Source organism: Bremia lactucae, linkage group LG14 (genome assembly GCF_004359215.1).
Source record: "Bremia lactucae strain SF5 linkage group LG14, whole genome shotgun sequence".
Classification (NCBI taxonomy): Eukaryota; Oomycota; class Peronosporomycetes; order Peronosporales; family Peronosporaceae; genus Bremia; species Bremia lactucae.
In genome coordinates this window covers 238,075-256,856 of record NC_090623.1, presented here as the reverse complement: position 1 = coordinate 256,856, position 18,782 = coordinate 238,075, and the positions used below count along the sequence as shown (strand labels likewise).

At 46.2% G+C, this 18,782-nt stretch overlaps 4 protein-coding genes across 4 annotated transcripts; 1 reads left to right on the top strand and 3 right to left on the bottom strand.

The window, feature by feature from the left end:
• Positions 1-1,270: 1,270 nt before the first annotated feature.
• CCR75_004834 (uncharacterized protein) lies at positions 1,271-1,489 on the top strand (the record flags this gene model as incomplete). Its single annotated transcript, XM_067962920.1, has 1 exon — positions 1,271-1,489. One exon carries the CDS (start codon positions 1,271-1,273, stop codon positions 1,487-1,489), a length of 219 nt encoding a protein of 72 aa, XP_067816340.1.
• A 2,123-nt stretch (positions 1,490-3,612) lies between these two features.
• Positions 3,613-5,457, bottom strand: CCR75_004833 (uncharacterized protein; the record flags this gene model as incomplete). Its single annotated transcript, XM_067962919.1, has 1 exon — positions 3,613-5,457. One exon carries the CDS (start codon positions 5,455-5,457, stop codon positions 3,613-3,615), a length of 1,845 nt encoding a protein of 614 aa, XP_067816343.1.
• A 1,424-nt stretch (positions 5,458-6,881) lies between these two features.
• CCR75_004832 (uncharacterized protein) lies at positions 6,882-9,613 on the bottom strand. The gene is made up of 2 exons (XM_067962918.1): positions 9,512-9,613; positions 6,882-9,449 (listed from the first exon to the last, which is right to left on the bottom strand). Exons 1-2 carry the CDS (start codon positions 9,520-9,522, stop codon positions 7,046-7,048), a joined length of 2,415 nt encoding a protein of 804 aa, XP_067816342.1. The 5' UTR covers positions 9,523-9,613; the 3' UTR covers positions 6,882-7,045.
• Positions 9,614-9,773: 160 nt separating this feature from the next.
• CCR75_004831 (uncharacterized protein) lies at positions 9,774-10,928 on the bottom strand. The gene is made up of 5 exons (XM_067962917.1): positions 10,510-10,928; positions 10,391-10,440; positions 10,206-10,324; positions 10,031-10,145; positions 9,774-9,969 (listed from the first exon to the last, which is right to left on the bottom strand). The coding sequence occupies exons 1-5, from the start codon at positions 10,869-10,871 to the stop codon at positions 9,878-9,880; spliced, it is 738 nt and encodes a 245-aa protein (XP_067816345.1). The 5' UTR covers positions 10,872-10,928; the 3' UTR covers positions 9,774-9,877.
• Between the last annotated feature and the right edge of the window lie 7,854 nt (positions 10,929-18,782).

The following is an 18,782-nucleotide window of genomic DNA, read 5'->3' as shown; positions in this document are numbered from 1 at the left end:
GCTCCACGGCTAAAAGCCAGTGGACAATCGTGTGCGCCGCAGTTCCATCGAACTTGGGCGGGTCCATCCGAATGGGCCTCGGCAGATGCGGCCGGGCAGAGAGCATCTCAACAATCCTGTTGAGAGCCTCGCTCCGAGCCTGCTCATGCCTCAGCTCATCCTGAGTCTGAGTGACGGACTCCGCCGCAGCATGGCTCTGTGCCTCGGACGCGGCCCTCCGCTGTCCGAGCACGAATGCCTCAAACTGCTCCAACTGAGCAACATGTTGCTCAGGAGGACTACCCAGGAGCCTGGCCAGGGCTTGTTCACCAAGTCCCTGCGCCATTAGCCCTGCCACCTCCCGATGATGTTCGGAGAGGTGGGGAAAATGAGCCCAATCAATGTTGAGGCTCATCCTCACGTACACACGCAGAGATGCGGGTCGTGGGAAGGATTTCAAGTGCTACCAAGTGTAGGCGGGCACGTCGTAATGCGGCCACGCTCTACTTAGCACACACCCTAGCACAGCGAGGAAGCGGTTTGCACCTGCTTCTCTTGCGTGCAGTGAGGTAGTTGTGGTGGGCGCGCAAGCGACCTCACCCAACACACTAAGAACTCTGGTGAAGTGACGTCACGGGAGCGGTAATCCGTCTCCTCGTGCGCACTTACCAAGTAGGTAGTAAATTTCAGACTGATTTATATTTAATAGAATTAAATACAAATACCTATTTTTACCAATTAAAATGATATCTCTATAGATATCATTTAATATGTATTGCGAGCGTATCTTTATAGATACCTCGCGTAACTGATGACGCTAGCCGTCATCATGGATGACGCTGGGCGTCATCCCTCCTAATGTGAATGCACCCATGTGCATCACATCCACAAGGGTTGGTCACAAATGTGCACCACACCCGAGTGTTGGGTCTAATTACTATTATTTAGTAATTGACCATCCCCTTAAGTACTAAATGTACTTAATGGGGACTGTGTAACATTAGGGCAACTCTAGCCCGTTACACAAGGACTGTTCCAGGACAATGAGACCAATATTATGGACACAATAACTTTCGAATCGGACTTATGTTTACTTGCAACAATAAAAGCGTGTCCCGACGTCGACATCTTTTTGCCATCGAGTGTCCGAAAAAGGGGCTATTGTGAGGATGATATGGCTTATGTAAAGTATTTGAAGGCAAGGTTGCTCCCGTTGTAAGCCTTTACGATGAAACTGTTTATTTGACTCGAGCACAACTCGTGGATTGCTTTGATCTGTCCAAAAACGCCAATGCTCTTTTTTCAGCGCTTTTGGGAAGGAATCCCGTCGTCTCCGCGATGGCCTTTGCGAAAAAAACTCTACCTCATGCCGAATATTGAAATGTATGAATTGAATGAAAAGCACTATTGGCGAGCGGATGTCGTGATCTGCAAGACGCGCATATGTTACGAACGGTTGAGTTTGTGGTACCAGCAGCAGGGCAATCCAAATCACGCGATTGTGAAATAAACAATAAAATCCATCGGATCAAGCTAGTTACGCGCGGCACGTCCTTGGCAACGACGTTAAGCCCCAAAACTTTAGTAATGTCAAGTGTATTCATACGGCAGGCAGTAAGCTTTTGGAAAGGCACGGAAATGGTGATAAGAAGCTGGTTGGGGCACCCCAATTTTCCACATCTGGATCTGTACATTCATGAATGGATGTATGCGTTCAAGCGCACGTTTGACAAGCGGATTGCAAAAAGTCAAATCCGTTTGATTACCGACGAGATCGACGTTCTTGCTTTTGGCAAACTCATGGCCGAGAGTGTCTACTTTCTCACTTTCTCTGTCCTAGTCAGGTGGAAGGATACGGTCACTATTTGAATAAAGCGCGAGCGTCGGGCGGCATGATATTTACGACGGACATGGACCCTATGAAGGAGCTTATTGCGAGTAACGCCACGGGTCTTGAAATCCCTGCACGAAAGCAGGAGAAGTCACCAACAGTTTCTGGGCGGAAAAGCTTTAATCACTTAGCACTCCGAGGCATTTCGAGCTTGAAAGCGTCCTATACATCGCGAGACTGGAGTCGAACGGTAACATATCTTTTGCAGACTGTCAGTATGACGCAACGAATCGACTTGGGCGAAAACGCACGGGCTCAGTACCATAAAGACACCAATTTCTTTGAGCGCGCGATGGCCGATTTGCGCCTCTTCGCGCGGCAACAGACAACAGAGTACGATGCTGAAGAAAGCCAAGACATCACTTCCAGCGTGCCTTTCACGACAAAAGCGTAGCGTCCGTAAAATTGGGCGTCGTGACTGGTATGGGAAAGTGAATGTCACTTCTCTTTGGATGATCGTCGGCGCGATTCAAAAGCCTTTGCGTCAATAAATTGCTTTAACCGTTTGCCTTTTGCTTTAACTGTTTAATGTTTTTTTTCTTAAAAGCAAGTCAGATCCTTTCGCAACAACTTCGATCAGCCAGTAAGGATGCATTTGAAAAGAGGCATTGTTGGATTTTCGTGTATCAAGAACTAAGTCGACTCGAGTCACAAAAGTATGAACAAGGGAGGAAGCAGCGGATCCAAGGGCGGGGCATCAAGCGGTGGAAAAGGTTCTGTTGGAACAGGCAACGGCGGAGCCAAAGCGGCAGCTAACAATCATTCGAACCAAATGAATTCGAACAATTCTGCGTACCACGCAGCGCGAGCACATGATTAAGTGGGTTGATGTGCTGATAGCAGAAAAAGACTGAAACCCGATTAAGATTTGACCGTTTCCTGAGAATCACAGCAATACGTTCGTCGCTATTATTTTCCCGTTTTAATTACTTTTGGCATGTTAAAATGAAATATGAAACTTTGAACACTGAAATTGTTTAGCTTTATGAGCTCTTTGGCCTCGTCATTTGCAATGCACAGCACTAAAATTTAACGAATTCTTATTTTTGCTTAACTTGTTCAGCAAGTGACCAATGACTTTGCCCTTCTAACTCTTTCAGGTCGCACTTTAATTTGATCATTTCCTTGAACAACGTCCAGCCCTGCACAACAGTCCATTCCATTACCACGTCATTTAAAGTGTAAAGCCTTTGTTACCTCAAAGTCACGTCAGGATAATCCTTAAGGTGCGCTGCCTGCAACGCGCCAACATTCGAGTCGGATTTGCCATATCGGAAGGGTATGGCACTCGATTGTAGATCTGCTTGTACGATCAACGTACAATTGAAGGATCTTTTCCGCTTTGGCATGCCCCGGTTTTTATTAATGTCTACCTTCCGCTACAAGAACGTTTCCATACCGCTCCTGATGAACCACAGGTGACGAGATCGCAGTTGCAGCTACTGATATTAAATACTGGGTAATGAGGGTGTTTAAATAGCAGCCCTAATGTAGACAACGCACTCTTGGCTATCGAGCGAAAAACCGCGAGAATGTTGCGCCAAACATGACAAAGCTCAACTTGAACTGTTTTTTTTATTTGTTTTACGTATCATCAAAAGAATTTGGATAAGTTACAAATGAACGTTATAGTCAAGTCAAGGACCTTCGTATATAATCCCCCACTTATAATCATCCTGAAAATTCTAGACGACTACCAAACGGTTTGACGAGCGGACAAAAAGACGAATAGATCCCCTTTTTTAAACTGACTCATCACTGTCCGAACAACAACCTTTTAAACGCGAATCCAACCTTTGAAAGACTACTTCAATCAAGCGATTGAGGCTCTCTGGTGTTGAGTCCCTGCCATACTTGGTGATCATCTCTTCCAGCTTATTACCCAGCTGCACGTCTCGAGAAACATGAAGAACGGATCGCGTGAGAATTTCTGTGTCCACCATTCGCGAAATGAAGTTTGCTTTTTGAACTGCTAAGAAATCAATCCATAAAGGCTGTTCTCTGTAAAGGATCACGTTCGCCACGCGAGGATCTCCATGGACCAAGTTCCTATCATGGAGCTGCCACAACAGCCGATAAAGAGTCGCCACATCAGATCGGGTCGTTGGTCGAGGCAAAGGTTTCCCAACAGGAGACAGTAATAACGCAGCGCCCCCATGAATATCGATGCAATTTCCCGCGAGGTGAACCGTCAAGCCTGTGTTCTGGGCCTGCTTCAAGGCCTCCTCGTCTCGATAGAGAAATCTACTGAAGCGTGTCTCCACTAATTTTAACGCGAAATGCTCTCCACCTTCCCCAATGACTTTAAAGACGCAACCATGGGTACCGCGACCAAGAAACGCATCACCCTCCACCACCTTAACTCCCAATAAAGAGCATGCCATGGTCAAGCGTGGTATCCAAGGAGACATGTTGGCACAAATGAAGTTCTGAAATAAAGATTCTGATCCGCCATCAGTCCACTTCGCTTTTTGGACTTTGAGAACGACAGACGCGTGGCTATTGATCATCCAAAAGGAGTGTCGATCATACAGAATAGCACTTCCTGACGCCTCGGGGCGAAGCTTCTGCAAATACCGAGCCACTCGACCAAACGCAGCAGAAGTTAGTGAGAGCTTGCTTTCAAATAGAATAACACAGTCAAACAAATCTTTTTCTGCTACACCAAATCGAAACGTGGGATCCGTTGGATGAGCAACGTTATCGTTTGGCTTTTCCTTGGCACGAAACATTCCCGGATGAGTCACAAATCCATCCGGCTTTAGATCTGTACTCCTAGGCTCATTTGTTGACTGGGTCAACCATGCATATTGCTCGCTATTGACAAACACCATGTTCCAGTTGGCAAGCGCTTCGCTGAAAAACGGAGTAATAAAGGCGTCAAACAAAGCTTCGTTCGTAAAGGCATTCGCTTGAGGTTGTATTATAAGCCTCCAGAACGGTTCTCCATGTCTTGCAGCAAAATCAGTAATCAATTCGAGCTTTCCCAATCTCTCTATCTCCATTTCACCGAATGCTCCATCCGTGTACGACTCGTCTGGCATTTGTAGTAATTGAGACTCAATTTCTTTAGTCTCGCGTCTTGTTTTTTTATCTTTGCAACTCAATTCTTGATATTCGAGTCTCGATCTTTCAAATGTGCGTCTGTTTGTTTTTATATTGCGAAGAATACGATTTAAAACGTCCAAAACATCTGCAGCTTGAGCTGAGCCTTGCGTCGTTGCAATGGCAGCCGCAGCATCCGGAAGTTCCACTAGGACGTGAATCTCTCCTTCATTAGGCTGGAAAATTGGCCCAAGCAATGCCGCCGTCGTGAGCCTATAGCTCGGTCGCATTTCGTCATACTCAACGCTTCTGCCAGCTTTCAGAAAATCCTTCACATAAATATCGTCCTTCAACCACACACCGTTCTTCTTCGCCAAGTACAGCGCCACCATAACCGGATCAACTTTGAAGCGATCATTGAAATTCTTCCTCTCATTCACAATTGCCTTTTGCAGCTCTGCAACGTTCGCATCGCGTGCTATCTTCATGGAAAACACATACCCTTCTCCATAGACCGCGCAAATTACTTTCACCTCATCCATCCTTCTCCTTGTTAGAAAGGTTGAGACTGCGATTGAAAATAACCAGCAAACTGGAGATTCTCTTAACTACGATTAGGGCATTTCCACGAAACAGTGTCGAAACGTGCGTCATCAACAACCACTGCGACGAATCGAGTCTCTACCTTTTTGAAGAAATCTGGCTCCAGTAGATACCAAGAAAGAATTGGACGATACGAAGAGATGCCAATGAAGAGAAATCCCACGGAGCTGCATGCAGCCAAAATTGTTGCCGACTCCATCCGAATGCGCACCATTCAATATCGTGGGAAAGTGCGGGTAGGACTTTTCCGCGATATGACATGCATTTTTAGTACTATTAAGTGCTTTTGCGCGAGCCTTGGCTTCAGCATACTGCAACCAGATTGCAAAAATGTGTTAAAAGAGATTAGCTTCCAATATCAAATCGTAATCAAACTGCAAAGCCCGGTCAAATTGATGGACAATCGAGAGAGCGGCGTTGATTCAGGACGGCGAAGAGCTACGTCATAGCATGCCACGATCTAATAAATGAATAGAATGCCATCCGCTTGTACGAATTGCTTAAACTCGTCACAAGTCGAGACATGAAATTGATTCGGAGCTCTAGCACAGAAGCCTCTGACTGCAAAGCTTTTGTCCAGAATACAAAACGAAAAACCTTGAGCAGTTTTGAAACACAGTTGCCATCGTAAAGGTTACCTGGAGTACCCACTAAAAGCTCGTCCGATACGCTCGGTGCCAATGGACTTCCCAAACCTTTAATCGTAGCATGTACAACGGCCTTGATTCGATCATCGACGACCTCAGGCCACTAAGAAATTTGTCAATATGCTTTAGTTTGAGCAAATTAATCAAATGGACCGAGAGACGGCCAAATACGACAGAATTCTTTTGAGTATGCTGGCATGTATCTTGCGACATAATGAATAGATTTGAGAAAACAGACCAAGCCTCCCGGCAAAAGTAAATCTACGTAAATCTAGCTCCGTGATCGACATCCTTCAATCAAGATTTGTTAAAAATTGTCACGGTCAAAGACGGACGGAAAAAGGTGAATGGATTCCGACCAAGGAGCGATTTTGTCTTGGTCAGGAGCTGCAGCTTTTGATGCAATTCTTCATAAATATACAAATCATGATCAAAGTCGTAACTAGATAGTATTTGCAAACAGCAAAGTGCTTATAATTTCTGCAACAGTAAGAAAGTTTGAACTTGAACGGCAAGCCAGAATCTGAAAGAAAAGCTTCATATTGATCATTTACATTGGCAAAGAGTTTGCGGTGACTTGCATAATTACCGCTTTTATAAGACGTTTAAAATGATGCTGCACTCAAAGGTTGTACCTCCAAGTACAGCGTACCTTACTCAAGTAAAATGAGGGCTTTAGTCTCTCGGACTTGGCATAATCAACACAAAAAAATAGATGATTTTTTTTGATAAATCGTACACATTCAGGTTAACAGTAATGGCAAGACTCGAGTTTTAAACGAATAATATGTCCGAAAAAGGGTATAAAGTGAATTATAAAGGGATCCATCTTGTGCTCCTGACAACGTGCACATGGGTTCATACTGCTCAAGCCTTGAGCCTAGCTATAAAGGTCCTCCTCGTCCTCTTCGGCAGCAGCGCTCGCCACACCTCCAGCCACTCCAGCACTCACGTTACGACCTGGAAACGAAAAGTTGGCCAGCGAAGTGCCACCTGCAGTCACGTGCGAGCGTGCTTGCTGCAATGTCTGTGCAAACGTCGAATACTGCGCCAAATCGCGATCGCTTACCGAGCGACGTGCGTTGCGCACAGCTTCCTCAAAGTGGCGCGGCGTAATTTCCGGCACGGGATCCTCTTCTTCCATATCTTCCATCTCGTCCCCGGCTTCGGCACGAAGACGATCACGCTCCATATCACGAGCAATGCTTTCTCGAATCGCGAGCTTGGCTGCACGTTGACAAATTTCGGTTAAATCCGCACCCGAGAACTTGTCCGTTTGTTGTGCAAGAAAGTTTAAATCCACTTCTTTCGAGACGGGACTTTTGCGCAGCACGGAGCGAAGAATGCTCAGACGCGAGTCAAAGTCGGGCATTGGGATGAAAATGAGCTGATCGAGACGACCGGGACGCATGAGCGCCGGATCAATGATATCAGGACGATTCGTGGCCCCAATAATAAACACATTCTTCTTGGCACCCATGCCATCCATCTCGGTTAAAAGCTGATTCATGACACGGTCGCCTGCGCCCCCCGCATCGCCCGAACTGCTGCCACGTTGCTGCGCGATCGAGTCCAATTCATCAAAAAAGAGCACACATGGCGCCGCGCCACGAGCCTTGTCAAACACTTCACGCACATTGGCTTCCGATTCGCCAAACCACATGGTCAAAAGCTCGGGGCCTTTAATGGAGATAAAATTGGCTTGACACTCGTTGGCCACGGCTTTGGCGAGCAACGTTTTGCCACACCCCGGGGGGCCGTAGAATAACACGCCCTTGGATGGACTCAGACCATATTTTTCAAACTTTTCCGGATGTTCCACCGGGTACTGCACGAGTTCAAGGAGTTCGCGTTTGACACTCTCGAGACCGCCAATGTCTTTCCACGTGACAGTCGGGACTTCCACTGTTGTCTCCCGTAGCGACGATGGATTCGAGACGCCCAATGCGTACTTAAAATGCGCTTGGGTCACGGACATGGCATCCAGAATCTCCGCGTCAATCGACTCGTCTTCGATATCAATCACATCCATCTTCTCCCGAATGCACTGGAGCGCAGCTTCCGTGCACAACGCTGCCATATCGGCTCCTACAAAGCCCTGAGTATCCCGTGCAATCAGTTCGGGATCCACATCGTCGTCTAATTTCATATTGCGCGTATGAATGCGAAAGATCTCCAATCGTCCATTTTCGTCTGGCACGCCAATGTCAATTTCTCGATCAAAACGGCCAAAGCGACGGAGTGCCGGGTCCATACTGTTGGGACGATTTGTCGCTCCAATAACGACCACGCTCGCACGCTGCTTTAAACCGTCCATGAGCGTCAATAATTGCGACACAATCCGTCGTTCAACTTCTCCATTGGTCTTTTCTCGCTTGGGCGCAATCGAGTCAATTTCATCAATAAAAATAATCGCTGGGGCATTCTTTTCCGCTTCTTCAAATGCTTTTCGAAGATTGCTTTCCGACTCGCCGGCCATTTTCGACATGATTTCAGGACCATTGATTAAGAAAAAGAAGGCCCCGGTTTCATTTGCGACAGCACGGGCAATGAGCGTCTTGCCAGATCCAGGTGGACCGTACAAAAGGACTCCACGAGGAGGTTTGACCCCCAAGGTCTTGAATAATTGGGGATGACGCAGTGGCAATTCAATCATCTCTCGGATCTGTGCCATTTGTCGACGACAGCCCCCAATATCGTCATATCCGACCTCATTCATCTTCTCTTCATCCTCGCGACGGACGGGCTCCCCTTCACAGTGAATGATTGTGTCGGGAGCGACAATACAATACGGAGCGGGCTCGGTCTCGACGACTTTAAACTCAACAGGATGCATGGCTTGGCGTACGAGAAAGAGATCTCCTTTCTTGACAGGACGATAGGCTTCGACAAAGTAGGGCTTCAAGTAGACGTCAAAGAGATTGCCAGTCACGCCTTCGATTGTGTCGTCAATTGGCAACACGTGGATGCGTTTGCCATAGGGCACGTCGCCACACGTGTGGATCCCCACGACGTCTCCGAGACGCACTCGAAGGTTCTTCCGCACGACCTTGTTCATCCGCACGTTAATATCATCAACGGTCTCATCTTGCAAGACGACACAGACGGTGTCATGACCTTTTTTGCCCTTAATGAGGACCGTGTCGCCTCGAAAGAGCTGAAGTTCTTCCATTTTGGCCATACTCAAAGCAATCACAGAGTTATCGTCATTCGTGGCCTCGTCTACGATTAAACGATTTGGTGATCGCTTGCGATCCATGATGCCGGCTTTAAAGTCGTCTGTCCTGTTGCATACATTGTACCATCAGCTTCGGAACGGCGTGGAATTATTAGCTTAAAGACGTACTTGTCACTCATGCTGCGACTGCTTCTTTAAACGATGTGATCTTTGTTGGATATAGAATAAGAAAGCTCTAGAGTCGTCGAGTTTCATTAAAAGTCATTAAGCTATAGAGGAGCGAAAGGATCCAGGACGAAGAAGAGAACTCACCTTATCGCTCTGTTCGAGAATGACAAGAATCCCCCCTTAAAGATACCTTTTTGCTATGTGGCCCACATATCCTGAAGTAGCGCCAGCATTTTAGATGACGTGTTTCCGAACGATTACGTACGCTTAAAAAACGACGTTGTTTTTAAATTAAAAAGAACTAAAACCTCGACGCTAAAAACGTTTTAAAAATGCAAGGGAATGGAAAAGTAAAGCAAGTCGAGTTTAAGTGCGGCGATTGTAATTCCGAGGTGGGGCGCCACCTTTCTTGCCCTTGAGCAGAGCAGCGAGAACGCGCACGAAAATGGATACCAAGTCTGCAATGAACGACATGTTATAACCTTCTGTTACCATAAAAAAAGACGATGAAGCACGCACCCATGAACAGATGAAGTGTGTGAGCAAGCACGTCCTTGTCCCCCATACTTGCCTTCTCGATTATCAGTTGCGTGTCGTACACCACATATCCGCAAAAGAGAAAGAGTCCGCCATACTACAGCAACAATGACACGCTCAGTATTATCTTACTTAAAGCCCAACAGTCGGCTCGTACCAAGTTTAGATTAAACAAGAACGTCGAGTACTTGAAAATGCCAATGACGCTCGTAAGAAATACCACTGACAGACCCGAGCTTAGAATTCCTCCAAGATACAAGTACGAGCGACGAGTAGCTACTCATGAGCAGATAAAATCATATTAGTCGTCGTCCAAAGCTTTAGTTCTGCTACGCCACGTACCAATCAGGGCGCTTGCGGTAAAGCATAGAAACACTAGCGTCGTCAAGAGTCTGTGATGTACGAAACGATTGTTAGTAGCCTCGAACTGATCATTTCGATAATTCTCGAAAGAGTCTCACAGGGCTGAAACTAGGATGCTGGAATCGACTTGAATCACCACAGCCACGAGGGTGGACACGGTGAGGCCCATGGATGCTGCAATCGCCATTAGGATAGCAAAGCGCCTCTTAAAGTTCTGTGTGGGCTCCATATAAAGCCATATGGATCCCAGAGTTGCCGCAAACGACGAGCCCACAAAGGCGAAGCGCTCGGGGCCAAACATTAGAGTGACGGCCGAGCTCAGCATTGCTGAAAGCACACAGGCTGCTAAAGTCGCGTACACGCGTACCAAGTGCTGCTGGACATCTTCCGTGATGCCGCTATTCTTCATCATTGTTGTCATGGTCCACTGTGGCGACGTGCGCGCCCCGAATGTACTCATCTTTTTGCTGTTCTTCCTTGACACCTCCTGCTGGCTCGAAGAGCTTTTTAATTAGATAGATCAATTTTAGATTAAAGTGGTTTTTAAAAAGACCAAAAGCGAGTATATTTTAACTTGTTGGTTTAAGTGGAAACGGAATGTGTCGGGCTAAAGTTGCCTTTTGTTACACAAACCATTAAGGTCAACTCATGTGAAGCACCCTTGTATATGAGATGAACATAGGTGTATTCACATTGATAGGGATGACGGCTAGCGTCATCCGTAATCTGAGGTATTCAGAATAGTACGCTCGCAATGTAGGGGTGCTGCAACGGGGTGTATCGTTACACGAAATTAATACTTAAAGGTTGTAAATTAATAAATTATCAAAAAGGAAAAGAATATTTGGAGAATATTTATTTACTTAGTAATAATCAGAATCTTATCCATTGGTAGATATAGGCCATTATATCTACTCGATCCGCTATTCAGTCAGTACTGGAAGCGCGCAAAAAGAGAGACATATAAGACTTTATTACATGTATTGTATTAGTTTATAATTAAGGTTGTTACGGGCTAGAATTACCCTAATGTTGCACAGTCCCCGTTAAGTACACTTAGTGTTCATAAGGGAATGGTCAATTACTAAATTAAGTAATTTGACTCAGCACTCGGGTGTGGTTCACATTAGTGACCAACCCTTGTGTATGTGATGCACATCGGTGCATTCACATTAGGAGGGATGACGCCTAGCGTGCGGCGTATCAAGAAAGATACGCTCGCAATACATATTGAGTGCTATCTTAAGAGATGACATTTTAATCAATAAAAATAGGTATTGATATTTAATACGATTAAATATAAATCAGTCTGAAAACTTCCTACTAAATAAGTGCGCACGAGGAGCCGGATTACCGCTCCCGTGACGACACTCAACTAAAGTATTCAGTGCGTTGGGTGAGGTCGCAAATGCACACCCACCACAACTACCTCACTGCACGCAAGAGAAACTGGTTGAGCCACTTCCTTGCTGTGCTAGAGTGTGTGTCTAAGTAGAGCGTGGCCGCATTACGACGTGCCCGTTTACACTTGGTAGCACTAAATATCCTTCGCACGACCCGTTTCTCTGCGTGTGTACGTGAGGATGAGCCTCAATATTGATTGAACTCATTTCTTCCACCTCTCCGAATATCATCGGAAGGTGGGAGGGCTTATGGCGCAGGGACTTGGTGAACAAGCCCTGGCCAGGCTCCTGGGTAGTCCTTCTGAGCAACATGTAGCTTAGTTGAAGCAGTTTGAGGCATTCGTGCTCGGACAGCGGAGGGCCGCGTCCGAGGCACAGGGCCATGCTGCACCGAAGTCCGTCACACAGACTCAGGATGAGCTGAGGCATGAGCGCTCGGAGCGAGGCTCTCAACAGGACTGTTGAGATGCTCTGTTGCCGGCCGCATCAGTCGAGGCACATTCGAATGTTCTCGCCCAAGTTCGATGGAACTGCAACGCATACGATTGTCTACTGGCTTTTTGCAGTGGAGCAATGAGGTGTCGCCCAGCTCATCGAGGACGACAGTCGGATAGTTTCGTACGCTATGTCGCAGCTGCGTGGTAAGGCCTCCGAGTGGGCTTACTCGGCGCTTGTGGCGGACAGAAAGGCGTTCCCTACATAGGTGATCTTTAAGGAAAGATTCGCGCCATGTACCAGCCGCCGGACAACGATGTGTTGCTTCAGGCGCGCTTCTTTGGGGCGCGACAGGCGAAGCAATCTCTGCAAGAGTATGTGCAAGAGATGCGCTCGCTGTCGGCGTCCATAACCGTAGGTCCGGTTCCGGAGCACATTAAGGTGCCCACGTTTATGAACGGACTACGGCATGGCCCATCGCGACAGGCCCTTTTCAGAAAGGTGCCGTCGACGATGAAAGAGGCAATCCAAACTCCCTTAGTTGAGAAGCAATCCTACAACAGTGCCTCGGAGACAGCTTGGTATAAGCCGTCGGCCGAGAGGTCAGATGCCACTCCCATGGAGTTGGGCAATGCAGACGTTGTCTGTTATCATTGTGGCAAGTGCGGCCATAAGATGTCTCGCTGCTATACCAGGGTCCCTGCTGGGGCGAAGATGCCCAGCAAGAGGACTCCCAACCCCAAAGGCGATCGCAAGAACCAGCGTTCAAGACGCATGAGTTCTGCATCGAGGGATTAGAAATGCAGGAGCGCAGTAGGGGCGGCATGCCCTACTGACGCGGACTCTGAAGCTACCCTTAAGTTTAGAGTTGTGGAAGAAATGGGTAGCATAATCCCTGAGGTCTCGAAATTTCCGACCTCAACCCTGCTGGTCTATGGAGCTCAAGTAAGAGGCCATGACCAGGTGATGACCGTCCTAGAGGATTTGGGTACATCACAGAATTTATAAAGCTCGCGGCTCTAAAACAGAAACAGGCGATATTTGAGTCGCATGGCAAGCTAGAAGAGGCGACCTTTCATTTAGCGCACGGCGCGCTCATAAAGTCTGAGGGAGTACAGGTAGAACTCGCCTTCAGCTTTAGTGACTTCTCTTGTCGAGAGAAGCTCAAAGTGCTAGGTATGGAGAGTCCGTATGACCTCATCCTAGGCATGCCATGGTTACCAAAACACCAATCATGGGTCTGGCGTACACGCACAGTTGCCAACTCTGCGCAGGACACCGAAAAGATGTGCACCCGTGAGTGGCATATGCAACTGATGTCGTGACATTCACAATTGAGAGTGCGCTGACGGGATGTCAAACGTCACAAAATTCTACCCAGAGTCATAAGCCTGGTGTAGGTGGATGTGCCGACTGGATGTCAGGCGACACAAATTCCTACCCAGCTCGTGGAGATTGGGGTAGTGAAACGGACGATGGCAAGTAGTCATGCGTCCAAATGTCCCCGTTTAAGCACTAGACACACTTTCGTGGTGTCTTACCTCGAAGTCTGGTCTGCGCGATAAAGCGCCAGCCAAGACATTCGTCTTACCCGGCTTATAGTCAACTTTGAAATTAAATTCAGAGAAGAATGTGAGCCATGCTGCCATTTTAGGCGAGAGGTGCGGTGAGTTTATTGCGGTTCGCAATGATGCGTCATCCGTATAAACTACAAATTGTTCGGTGCCCGATAGGTGCACGAAACTTAACAAGAGCATACGTTTTTGGAAGTATCTCCTTGTCATGTACACAATAATTCAGTTCCGCGGCTTTAAAGCCAAGATTGGTAAGCATTAACACGGTCAACGCCGTCGTCATCCTTCTGCTGAACGCACTGCCGATTGCAAAATTGCTTGCATAGCAGACGACACTTAAGGGCTTATCCGCGTCTGGCAGTGCTAAGACCGGTGCCTCTACAAGAAATTGCTTCACTGAGGTGAACGCATCTTCTTGTTATTTTAACCAAAAAAACGATTAGCACCCCAAGCGGTACGATATGGAGGTGGCTAGTTTTGCCACAGGGGTTTTCAATGCTTCAATTTTTGCTCATCGTCCAGTGACGCAACGGTTCCGTCCTCATCGAGGCTATGCAAAGACTTATTTTGATGACATTTTTGTCCATTGTTGTGCAATACAGGGTCGGTCGGATGTGGCGAACCATATAAATCAATTGCGAGCAGTGCTCGAGTGCAAGCGCACAAACAAGTTGTGTGCCAATGCCTCTTAATGCACCTTTGGCGCAGAAAAAAATCCTTTTCAGGGTGCTTCATTGTGAAGCGAGGCCTTAGATCGGATCCTATTAAAAGTAAAAGCCATTGCTGATTGGCCGGACCCTAAGAATTAAAGGAGTTATGTATGTGGTTGGGCCTCGCCAACTACTTGTACAAATATAGCGATAATTATTCTGATATGGCTAGGCCACTATCAATTCCTTAAAAAGGCTACAAATTGGTGCTGGGCTAGCACCAAGAAACTTTGCTTTTAAAGCAATTAAGGATATTCTTATCCATGCTCCGATTCTGACTCTGGCAAATCCAAATCGGCGTTTCGGCGTCGATTGTGACGCATCAAATTTTGTTAACGGCTGTGCTCTGTTACAAACAGATAATGATGGGCGCGAACGTGTAATTGTGTTCGATACTAGACAGCTTGAAGCTGCGGAAAAGAAATACCCAGTTCATGACAAAGAGTTACTTGCAATGAGGGGAATGCTCTTGTCAGATTCAGAGTTCATCTGCTCGGCTCCAAGCCAAGCAGATGAACTGCGACGAAGGAGCCCCATCTATCACAGAGAATGGCTCGATGGCTTTCATCGAGCCATTGAGCTCGATGAAAGCCATCGAGCCATTCTCTGTCAGCTGGTAGTAGCCATCGACTAAGTCAAGTGCATTGTACAACGTGCAGCCCACGATATTGTTCTGACGAACATCTTTTCTTGGGGGGTCTGGGCAGGTATAGTGGAGGCATTAAGATTGTTGTAAGCATGTAAAATGCGGCATGTGAGTGGCTGCACGTTGTACAATGCACTTGACTTAGTCGATGGCTACTACCAGCTCCTACCATGAGCAGCTGGTAGTAGCCATCGACTAAGTCAAGTGCATTGTACAACGTGCAGCCCACGATATTGTTCTGACGAACATCTTTTCTTGGGGGGTCTGGGCAGGTATAGTGGAGGCATTAAGATTGTTGTAAGCATGTAAAATGCGGCATGTAAGGGGAAGGGGTCTAAGCAGGTATAGTGGCAGCATTAAGATTGTTGTAAGTATGTACAATGCGGCATTTGGCTTTTTGACACAAAATGTCGGTGTTAAATGAGGATGGTACGTGAGAGTAGAATGAGGCGATTTACTCTCGCTTACCATCCCAGAGCACGAAAAAAACGTCAATGACGGCGCACTGTTCCTTTGGTAAAGGCCACTGTCAAGTAACACAGTATTTTGGTCCAGATATCAAGTCAGTTTTACGACGGACATCTCTGTATGGAGTAATACAGATGGTGGGTTGATACACACCCCATCTTGGAATTCCTTAGCTAAGGAAAAGAATGAGCTCGTGGGATCTCGAAGGATCGATGATCCACTCCGCGCACAAAGTACCGCTTTTGTGTCCTCCAGGACGGCTTCATCTAGAAGCAATGATGGGTTAAGCTCAATATCTGGTCGAATGACCACCCTTTAAAGGCTCGGTCGAACTCATTAACAGACATTTCATCTAGCTATAAGAGGGCATGTAACGAAGTAATTGCCTCAAGGCTACCTTTTTATTCGATGTTCTCAGTATCGCCATTAACAACTGCTCGCTAGTATCACTTTGGGATGTTATTGACGCTTCGCGTCTTTGCTGTTTCAGTGTCGAGATAATACGCCTATGATAGGCCGGAACATCAATGTTTCAAGCTTCACAGGCTTTGCAGCCTTTATCTGCTCTGTACCAGAGCTGGTGTTCAATCCGACATCTAACGAGGAGTTGTGTACCTCAAATTTTGGTCCAGTGATCGTTTTCATCCACTTCACGTGTATTAGAATGGTCTGGCCCGGATTGACCTGGCAACCTTTCGATAGTATCAAGACTGCCTCCTCGACCGACCATACTGTATTTAGACGTACAAACAGCTTTAATGTACCTTCACATTCACCACAGCCACTAAGTGAGCCATTTTACCTAATTTGTCAACAAAGATCACGATGCCCGTGTTGCCTTCCAAATCTTTCGGTAAGCAAAATATATAATCCATACTGACGTATGAGTGGGTACGGGGAAACTAGCAAGTGGTGCAATTACATAAGCCGAGGGCTTAAACCATTTGCACGCTTCGCATGTACGAACATAGTTGCTCACCCATTTGTAGAGCTTGGGCCACCATTAACGCTGGCTCACGGAGCCACAGGTCTTTCTCGACCGAGATGACCGCTAAAGACACTATCATTTGCCTCACAGAGGATTCGATACTTTAGTTCTCATTCTGAAATACTGCGATGCGCAGAGAATCCGGTGCACTTGTGGAACAAAGCGAAAGATCATTATCGATTGAGTATCGATGTAAACTCGGCCTCAATCGTGCCGACATTCTAATGTCCGAATTTTTTTCGCTCCTTACTCCCAGATCTCGTAGCGGATTAAATTATTTATTGAAGACGTTACAGTCGTATGATGAGCGAGCTTATAATCTGGCCTGCGTGCTAACGCATCAGCCAAAGCATTTTAATTCCAGGCTTATTTTCCACCTCCTAACTATATCGAAAAAAAATTGAAATCCATCGAGCCATTCATCGCTTCCAGAGATGAGGCAACTTAGTCGCGGTGCTTAAAATGTATGATCTATATCGATAACAAAGGCTTAGAGAGCGCAGATGTACTCTGATTTTGACTAGAGCAGCTTATTAAGCAAAAAGCTCTTTGTCATGAGCTGGATACTTCTTTTCTGCAGCTTTAAGCTGCCTGGACTTGGACTCGAATGCAATGACGCGTTCTCGTCCATCTTCATCTATTTGTAACAACGCACTACCTATGGCAAAACCCGATGCGTTACAGACGACACTGAAAGGTCGATTAGAAGCCATGGATGAGTTTGTCCTATACTGCATTGTTAGCGTCCTTTCAATTGTTTTCTAGCGCCAATCTGCGTCCCTTTTGACAATTTGATGATGGCCGAGCCACATTAGCGTAATTTCTGTTGTACTTGTGTAAGAAGTTGGCTAGACCCAGTCATTTACGCCAGCCTTTCCGGCTCTTAGGAACTGGCCAACCAATTATGGCTTTTACCTTATCAGGGTCTGCTCTAAGGCCTCGCTTACCAATGAAGCACCTTAAGAAAAGGATTTCTTCTGCAAGATGCCTTTTTAATGTGTTGGCGTACGAATTAACTTGCGCGTGCACTCAAGCATGGCTCGCAAATAGTCAATGTGGTTTTCTACATCCGACCGACCTTGCTCCGCACGACAATGGACGAGAGTGTCATAAAAATAAGTATGCGCATAACCTCGATGAAACGGAAAAGTTGCGTCACCATTTGATTATATTTAGACTTAGCGTTGAAAGGCCTTGGGCCACTTCCAACGCATTTCGCTTGGGGTGCTAGCTGCTGTAAGAGGAATGGCACTTGCTTACATGAGCAGCTGATAATAACGATCGAGTTATTCGAGTGCATTGTACATTGTCCACCCTACTTTATTTCTTTGAACACATTCTTTTCATAAATGGGTGTTTGTATTGGTATCGTATCAGCATTAACCTTATCGTAAGCATTCACAATACTTTATTTACTATTAGGCTTTCTGACACAAAATATCGGTATTAAAAAGGGGGATTAACTCACGCGTACCATTCCAGTATCAGCTTTGCACGGAAGAAATCGTCAATGATGTCACACTGTTTCTTTAATAAATGCCACTATAATATTTGGTTCCAGGAAATAAGTTAAATTCATTACATAAATCTCTATCAGGAGTTAGAACAGATGGCGGATTGTGACAAACAACGTCTTCGAATTCCTTAACTAAAGAAAAATTAGTTAGAAGGATCTTATATCGTGCACCATGTGCCGCCTGTTTGTCTTCAGGAACGGCTTCATTCAAAAGGGTCAACAAGTTTAATTCAGTATCTGATTGAATTCCCTATCTCAGATAAGTAACTAGTCTCTAAGGCCTGACCGAACTTATCCACAGACATTATGTTTATCTCGAAAGACATGTTACAGTCATAATAAATTGAGTGTTTTTGATATTACCTACTTTAAGTAGGAAAATGGTATTTTACTCATAATGTGAATTCTGTCACAGTAAAGGTTAACTAACCGATGTGTCCCACTTTATTGATCCTATGCTTTCACCCTCATTTCCAGTCGATTCGACATTACCATGGCTATGTCGAATCAATTTTAGACAATTTTTTTATAACACTCCTGACGAGCAAAATTATCCACGTATAGTGGAACCATGAAAACGGCAACATTCTCTCTGCTAGATATAAGGCTTTCAGCGACACATCGAAGGGAT